We start from the raw sequence: 8,815 nt of genomic DNA, 5'->3' as shown, positions 1-8,815 counted from the left end.
AAAAAAAAAAAAAAAAAAAAAAGAATATGAAAAACAGAGTTGGGACAATGATGCATCCTTGCTTTAGCCCAATTTGGATGTCAAATGGCTCCATCTCCAATCCACTAAATATAATGATCGCAGTCATCTGGTCATGGTGGAGCCTCAGGACCTTGATGTACTTTTCAGGACATCCAGAGCTGGCCAGCATTTTCCACATGGTTTCACAACTGATGAAATCAAAGCCTGTAGTAAGTATAGTGAAGGCCATATGCAGGTCCTGATGTTGTTCCCAACAATTTTCTTGGACTTGGTGAGCAACAAAGACCATGTCAATTGCCCCGCCCCACGGGATGTTCTGAAACCACACTGATTTAACCTCTGCTTTAATTATATTTGTATTCTTATATCAAACATAGCAGTTATTTATCATCAGGGATCTTAGTTTTCTCTGCGGAAAAAGTAGACAATTTTTTCTTTTAAAAAACACAAAATCCATGTTTTTCCACGATGTACCAAAAGTGCAGCGGCATCCCACAGCGAGTAACGCTACTTGTGCTCTTTTATTTTTGCCGCGGTTTTTGCCTCTTGGCCAATCAGTGGGCAGGGAGGGAGGTACACTGCTGATTACCTGAGACACAAAAATAAGAGCAGAAATGGTGCCACACTTTCAGGAGATTGTGGAAAAATGTGGTTTCTACAGTTTTCCATAGTGAATGGAAAACTAGGATCCCTATTTATCATTTTACTTGGCAGCACTGACTATAATATCCACCTCTCCAGCTGGATATAGTTAACATTTTATAGACTAGACAAATGCAGTATTGCTCAAGGCAGCTTGTAACCAACCAGCACTATAGTCAATAGAATGTAATGGATGAAAGTGTCATTTTTGACATACCATCATGGTTTTATACACATCATTAGCTTTTTAATATGGGTGAAAGCTGCACACTTGCCCAGTGGGTTTATTTTGCTGGCATATAGGGTTGCATTATGTTGCGCTCACTTTAATAATTTCAGCTCTGACAGCTCAATATTTTTAAAGGGTTTTAAAGCCAGCTTTAATTAATGGAAGCATAAAGGCAGCAATACAATTCCCAGGAGCATAAGTCCTGACTGCATTGTGCACTTCGCAGCAGTGTATGGCAGGGTCTGCTCCAGCGCTCTGTGCTGCTTGTTAACCGTCTGCCTAAGTAAGGTTTGGGAGTTGCAGTTGGTATTAAAGCTGTGGATGAAATAGGAAAATCTTGAAGCTAATGTTACATCTCCTGTTTCTTCTAAAAGCAGTCCCAAAGGCATGGACCACAGCTGTAGAATAAAAATAAAAGGCATGAGAGAATTTATTTTTAATTTTAATGGAAAGCAAGTTTCAAAATAAAAAAGGTTAGGTGGCAGGGAATGAAGATGCGCTTTTTCTAATGTAGAAGGGCATACAAGTCTGAAATGAGTCTTAGAGAATGATCTGTGAAGGACTTCTTCATTTTAATTGCTTGAGGTCCTCCATTTTAACATATTTTCACATTTCTAGCTCCTGTAAAAACAGCAGATCCTCATGAATGGAGCATTTATAACCAGGCTGTATAAATGGTCAGTAGAGCTGCATTCATAATAAGCATTTGGTCTGAAAAATGTAATTCACTCCATCATGAAAACCAAATGTTCCTTTCTAGTGTTTTCAACATTGCAGTGCTCATGCAGTCCTCCTTAGGAGTGAATAAGCCAGTATGTGAGACTCTCTAACTTTCTCGGTACTCTCTGAAAGTGTCAGAGTGACCAGCTGCTGGACGTATGAGCATACCACGTACAAAGGTAGAGTATGAACATACCATGTTCAGGTGTGATGGTGAAAAGTCTATGATTACTTGCTTATTTAAAATAATCAAACTTGGGGAATTCAGAAGCTGAGATTCCAGAAGCAACATTAGCTTGTTTGCCTTGCATATCCTGCACATTGCTGGCCTCAGCTTTCTCTGGCCTGTGGGCAACAGTACTGAGCACAGAACGTGCTGCAGGAAACGTCATACATTACTCTCCCCATCAATCCAAAGAAACACAGATCTGTGAAAAGTGACCCCACGCAGTATCAGGGTGCCTTGTAGGCAACAAGTTGCTTGAAAGCCATAGACTGGAAACCACTACTTTATTCAAATAATGATTTAATGACGTGACACATGGACCAAAGGACATAAGAACAGAAAAGAAGGCATATGTGCAAAGTGACCTAGTTTCTACTGGAAGGTTTTCTTTTGAATTTCTAGACATTTTGTCTGTTTAAGTGTGCATCCTTAATATCACATCAGCACGTTTTTCTTTTTTTAGGTTAAAAAAAATCTATTCTTATTAAGCCCCACATAGAATTTCATACAGTGAACTGAGAAGAACTATGTTGGCTTTTTATTTTATTTACCTGAAATATTCTTGATTTGCATTTGCATGGCCTTTATCTTTTCAGGGAAAAGGGATTCTTGCCTCTTGCACCATCTCTGGAATATAGAATGGTTCTTCCTCCCTCTGTCCCTTCCCTCTGCCCCCCTCTTACCCTCCCAAATCTTGTGAACAGCAGGAAACTTTATATTCACCCAATTGGACGATAAGAAAGTGGGAGAGAGTAGTGCTGTCTAGATTAAAGCAGTGGTTCTCAGCCTTTTTAGACTTGAGGCACCCATTGTTAGACTCGAGACTCCCCTCAGAAGATGTCAGCTTTTAGTTTTCTCTTATTTTTGACTACGGAAAAATAAGAGAGCATTTTTGTTTGTTTGCTTTTTGCAAAGAACTCAACAGGTCAGAATATTTTTTAACAAACCCGGAATTTTCAAATAAGAATCTGTATCATCTTGTGAGTTATGTTTGCACACCCAACAGTGCTAACATTGTGTGGCGTCTTATGGTACCCTTGAAAGGATCTCAAAGCACCCCAGCATGCTGCAGCCCCGTGTTTAGAATCACTGGATTAGTCTACTAAAATCTTAGCTGTTGCCCTAAGCTTAAAAATGTGATTTCCACCCACTGGGTACATCTACAGATTCAATTAATGAGATGCAATGAACTCCAGAGTTCTCAGAGCCAAAGTCAGCTGCTCCCTGGTGCAGTGTCTACACATGCGCCTGGGACAGCAGCACTTTGAGCCAGGTCTGAGCTGGCAGCAGGCTCAGGGACTCTGCCACCCGATGCCACCACCTAGAGCCTGGGGCTGAGGCATTGGCTGGGGCGTAGGGGTGGAACACTTACAGAGCCATGTGGCTAGGTGGCAGGCAGGAGTCTGACCCCCACCTGGTCAGCTCAGTAAATGACTCCATCATAAGATATTCCTGCCCCCAACAGCGCTATCTTACAATGGAGTTAAGTAATTTACTGCGCCCCAATACTGGTGCACATGTAGACTGTCATACTTTCCTATGGAACTAATTGGTCAGCTCCTCAGTAAAGCTCATGTGTAGATGCACCCACTTATAACTATATTCACTCCAAAAACTAATCTTCATTGAGGATAAGCTCCAGGTCTGATATCTAGTTTCACTTATTTTTGGCCATAACTGAGTGTTTAAATGACTTTTATTATTTTTACAAAAACAAACCTCTTTTTTCCATTACTAGCAAATGCCTAGAAGCATAGAAAGTCCAGCACAAATGATGAATGTTTTAGAGAGCTGTGTGAACATAGCTTATAACTGAAAAGGCTTTTAAAATGGATTCAGCACCTCTTACAAGGATTGCATCACCCAATTCTTTTATCACATCTTCCTCCCCTTAGATATTGTGGAATTAGAGGCTGTCTCTTAGGGCTTGCACAAAGTTGCACTGGTTTAAGTTGTAGCACTGGTTTCACTAAAACCATATAAATTTGTGCAGAAACATACTGGTTGAAATCTGGTTTATCCCATTAAAACCAATATAGGCTAGGTTTAAACATAGATAATTGTGTAGGCACATGCACAAAGTTGCATTGGTTTAACAACCGAACTTAACAAACCAGCATAATATTATGTGTAGACTAGGCCTCTCAGTGTGGTTTTACAGTAGCTGGCACAATAGGGCACTTGAGCTCAACTTCAGCGTCTATTCATGGTTTAAAACATGAAATCAGTTTGCGTTCAGCCTGTGGTATTTATGTGCATGGCTAGGTTGTGTGCACATATGTAAAATAATGATTACCTAATAATGTTCGCTATAGCCAGTCTTCTCTTTGTATTTCATATTATAGCTTTTATTTATTGAGTAGCCCACTAATGGCACTTAGACCATTGTACAATAATTGAAAGTACATTCTACCCAGTAGGAGTTACATATCCTTTTGCTTGCAAGGTCACTTATTTCTCATAGCGTATCCTTAAGCAAATTCATTTATCCAAACCTGACCTCCCCATTCTGCAGTGGATACATTTCACAACTGAATGGAAAATATGCTATTGTTAAAATGCTTTGTGGTGCCATCTAGTGGAAAGGAGGCAATGAGTGACCTACCATGAGTAACAAAATAGGTTTACCATTCACTGACTGCCGAGGCCATTCTGTCTGTAAGTGAATATGTGGCTCTTAGAACTAAAACAGATTTGTTCTCCATACTTTTGCAGTACTTACTTTTCTTTTATCATTCTTTCCCCCTTTATACAGGCTCTTGATGGGAATATATATGATCACCTTAAGGATTATTTAATGGCGTTCAGCAGGACTGAGCTAGAGACATGCCAAGCTGTACAGAATACATTCCAATTTTTGTTGGAGACTTCTTCCAGCAGGGTAAGTTTTAACCAAATTTTTTTTTATAATGGAAGAGACAAAATCATGCATTAAGTTGTGAGTCTCTTGGGTACCATATTTTTTCAAACATAAGATGTCCTTTAATTTACGATGCACCCGTTTTCTGACTCTCAGCTTAAGAAAATAACCCTTCAAATAAAGACGAATTTACAAGAACATAACCTCTGTGTTGTGCATATAAGTTCTTTTTACTTTTTCATTAAACATGCCATTTTTAGAAGAAATATTTGTTTTAAAAGGTGGATTCTATATTTGAAGGAAATAATTACCAACAAGTAAAAGGCACGTTGAAGGTGCATTGTGTTGGTTTATACCTGTACTGCGTTCACTTTAACAAATTGGGGCTTTTCCCTGTTCCTGCAAAAATACTGCATTCTCCTGAGTGCATTTGCATTCTACATCTTTCAGTACTGCAGCAGTAATTGGGAAGTGTTCTTGCTTCACGTTTTGAAAGAAGCTGAACTTCAGTGTACTTGAAGGCCTTATGCAATGTTATCTGTAGCAATATTAGCCATTATCAGCTGTTCAGATTTTTTTTTTTCAATAACTCATTGTTTTGGTTAAAAGTTATATCCTGTTCGTGTTTGGAAATAAAAGCAGGAAGTGTAGAAAGCACATCAGAGTTTTGTAATTACATCCTTTGTCCCCAAGGATGATCTGTAAGGTCCCTTCCAGCCCCTAATGATCTATGAATCTAAGTAACCAAAATCAGAAATAAGACTGGTTATTTCCAAAGTCCATCTTCTGGTAGTTTCATAGTTCATCTCCAGCAAACCCTGAATCTGTTAGATTCCATTACATCCCCAAACCAGGTTAGTCCTGATGTATTTTGGATCATTTGTAATATTCCTTGTATAAACCGTGACCACTGCCACAGAAACGGTGCATGCTTGCAATTTTGATTGTCAAGACCTGCAGAGAAACAAAGCTAAATATTTTTTGGGACTCATCCTCTGTTCGTCTTAGTAGCTTAGGAGTCAGGACCCTACATTTTAATTAGGTACAGTATAACAGTCACATTTAACTGCCTGCAATATAGCCAGTCTTGATGAATTTATTGGCAGTGTCAGAGGAGGAAGTAAAAAATATCTTTTTTCGCTTCCATGAGAGAAGCTCACACCATTAATTTGTATTAGCATACATCCTGCAACACCTCTCAAAGAAATGACATTTTCCCTGATGTAGTTACTCTCCAGTGATTAGCAGTATATAGTACCCCTTTATCAAGCTTCTGCACACTGATTCCTCATTTTGCTCTGTTTATTAAATGCTTTGTATTCAGAATACTACGTGCATTTCCAAGCTTTTTTAGGAGAATCAGCTATTTAAACAGCCATTTCCAGAGGTCATTTGCATAGAAAATACCTTTGTCATTTATTTTATTGAGTTTAGCTAGAAAGAGAGAACATGTACCAGCAAGCTTATATTCAGCCAGTTGCCTGCAGGTATAATTTATTTTAGGTAGTAGTAATGTTTTGCTGTATGTTTGGGGGAAAATCATTCTGTTTTCAGCTTCTCCAAGATACCACAACACCTGGAGAAGCAGCAAAAAAAACAACCATAGCTGTCATGTCTGAACAGAGCTTTAACAGCTGTCATCTACTTCGTTTATTCTGGTGTTAACTCATTCTTTTTGTCTTCCTTTTTTCCATCACTAAAAGTCTGGATGACATTTCTGCTTATTGGCTGGGTGCACCAGTATGAAACCATACAGCCACGTGATAAATGTGCTTGTTAACGTTTATATAAACAGCTTATCCAAGACAAAAGGCATGGATTAAAGTTGTGCATATATAAAAACTCAGCAAGGTAGAATGACCAGAGAGAACTAGCTAAGCCACTAAAATTCTTCTTTCCATTTCTCGGCCCTCAGCCCTGCAGCATTTCCTAAAAGTCAGGGTAGCAGGAACCAGTCAGACCAAAGGTGCGAGAGGTGAATTTAAGAAGTTAAGACCACTTTACTAAAAGTTCATTTAAGTTGGGAGGACTTTCCTAAGAGCTACGGGTATATTTGTAAAATTGCCAGTGGTGGAACATATGAACGTGTGCCCGTTGGAATAGTTCTGTTCTTCAAAATAAAATTTGCATGTCAAGTTCTTCGGATAGCCAAGATCCAAACCACGTATTGTGTACTGTGATCACTTCCTCTTTGCCTGCCAGTTTTAAATACCACACTTTAAACATGCAATATTGCGTATGGGAAAACAACTTAACATCCTTTGTAGGTTTTTTTCATAGATGTTAGGGGCTGGAAAGGACCTTACAAGATCATCGGGTCGAGCCCCAAAGTAATTTTTTTAGCTATTTTTCATCTGAACCCTCTGAGAATGTGGGCTTATAGTTTAAAATAAATAAAAAAATTGAAAGGCCAGCCTACCATTATGATAGGGGCTTTTTTAGAAAACATCCCCAAAATAGTTTGTTCTATTAAATGGAACTAGATATGAATGTGACATAACATGTGGTGGTACAGAGGTTTTACTGGTGGTAACTTGGGTAATAATGTTCATAACTCCCTTCCAAGAAATAGAATTATTTCACAATCTGAAAGATGCAGCTAAACTTACAATTTACTTGTCTGTTTTTACTCGAGGACTTTCCCCTTTTATTTCAATTCAACTTGGAGGTTAATTTTGCTTGGGACATCTCAGTAACCCAAAAACAGCTAATGGGATTTTACTGAATTTCATTGATAGTTTTTTGTTGAGAAGATATACCAATTCAGCTTGCAGCATGCATTTGATATATAAGTTAGCATATGCTAACTATTTTGGATGTAGATGTACCCAAGAAGAGAATGTGTTTAATCATCATTTATTGCATATAAAAAGTTTCTATTAGTGAGGCATCCAGTTAATTTCTGAATGGACAAATACAGGTTTACCTGGGCAGGTTGATGAGGAATTCTGAGATTTTTGAGTTGCATAAATTGGTCTCTTCCAAAAATAAAGAAATGCTAGACCTACTGTGCATTGTGTTCCAGAAGTGTTAATTTGCCAGCCACGTATACATTATTACTACTGTCCTGTATATAGTCTGTCAGTCATTCATAGCAAAATAATCCTTTTGAGAGGAAATTTTCCCGGCATTGCCTTTTCAAGGTGACTTTTCTTTGAAAAACTGAGCCGCATTTGTGTTGTGCAGCTGTAGGAAGCAAGTTGCTTTCTGTGCTAAATTAACTGGAAAACGTTCTGTGTGTTAAAACTTCCAGTGCATCCTGTTAACTGTCCCCAGTGAGGCTTGCTGACTGTTACGTTTCAGAAATGGTTTGAAATAGTTGTGAATGTTTGAAAATGGCCCTTTGAGCATGCATCCCATTTCCAGGCATCTCTCAAGAGCAGTGCATTGGCAGCCCCTGTGTCCCTCACTTTTCCTCAGTCCTTTGTATTCACTTGTAGGCAGCTTTTTCAAACGTACAATGATTAGGTGATATATACGCATCACAAAACGAGGCATGGGCAGTCAACCTAATGACTAGTATTAGGCTGAAGTCGGAGGTCAGTGAATAGCCAGGTCTGAACCAGGGGGCTGGAGCCTGAGATGGATCCAAGTTGACAGGTGGGGCAGAAGGCAGGGAGCATGCCAGGTCAGGTACCTGGAGGTCTGAGTCCAGAACGAGGCAAATCAAATCATAAAGCAGAGACAATTGTCAGTTTGCACCAGGACATCAGGTCTGGGATCAGGAGTACTGCAACATGGAGACAGCAGTGCTGTCTGCAGGAGCCTTGTTGTTCAGATAACCTCCTCTCTGGCCTTGCATGGTCTGGAGGGACCAATCTGCAGCCACACATGGGAGGTCTGGTCACACATGGGAGGTCTTCTCATGGTGGAGCTCCTTCCCTACTGCTCCATCTTTGGCTGCAAGCTGTGGCCTGAGATGCTTGCCTCCCAAGTCTCCATGTCTCGAGCATAAGGCGTCGAGTGGGTAAGGTAACCAGTAGGGTGAACGTGCTGGACTTTAGGAAAGCTAATTTCAACAAACTCAGGCGATTAGTGAAGGATGCACTGCAGAGTAGTAGTTTTGAAATGATGGGAGCCCAAGAAGGGTGGCTGTGCCTTAAGGAAGCTATCCTTC

The 8,815-nt window shown here is 39.7% G+C and overlaps 1 protein-coding gene across 2 annotated transcripts in view; it reads left to right on the top strand.

Annotated features, from left to right (window-relative positions):
- FCHSD2 (FCH and double SH3 domains 2) overlaps positions 1–8,815 on the top strand; it is a 248,175-nt gene that overhangs the window by 182,689 nt on the left and 56,671 nt on the right. For both annotated transcript variants that reach the window (XM_019530524.1, XM_019530523.1), the window contains exon 9: positions 4,594–4,719. In XM_019530524.1, coding sequence (XP_019386069.1) covers positions 4,594–4,719 — 126 coding nt within the window. The remainder of the gene's footprint in view (positions 1–4,593; positions 4,720–8,815) is intronic.

Source organism: Crocodylus porosus, unplaced genomic scaffold (genome assembly GCF_001723895.1).
Source record: "Crocodylus porosus isolate Cpor-Errol unplaced genomic scaffold, CroPor_comp1, whole genome shotgun sequence".
Classification (NCBI taxonomy): Eukaryota; Metazoa; Chordata; order Crocodylia; family Crocodylidae; genus Crocodylus; species Crocodylus porosus.
The sequence above is the reverse complement of the archived record's forward strand: the minus strand, read 5'-3'. Positions and strand labels throughout refer to the sequence as shown.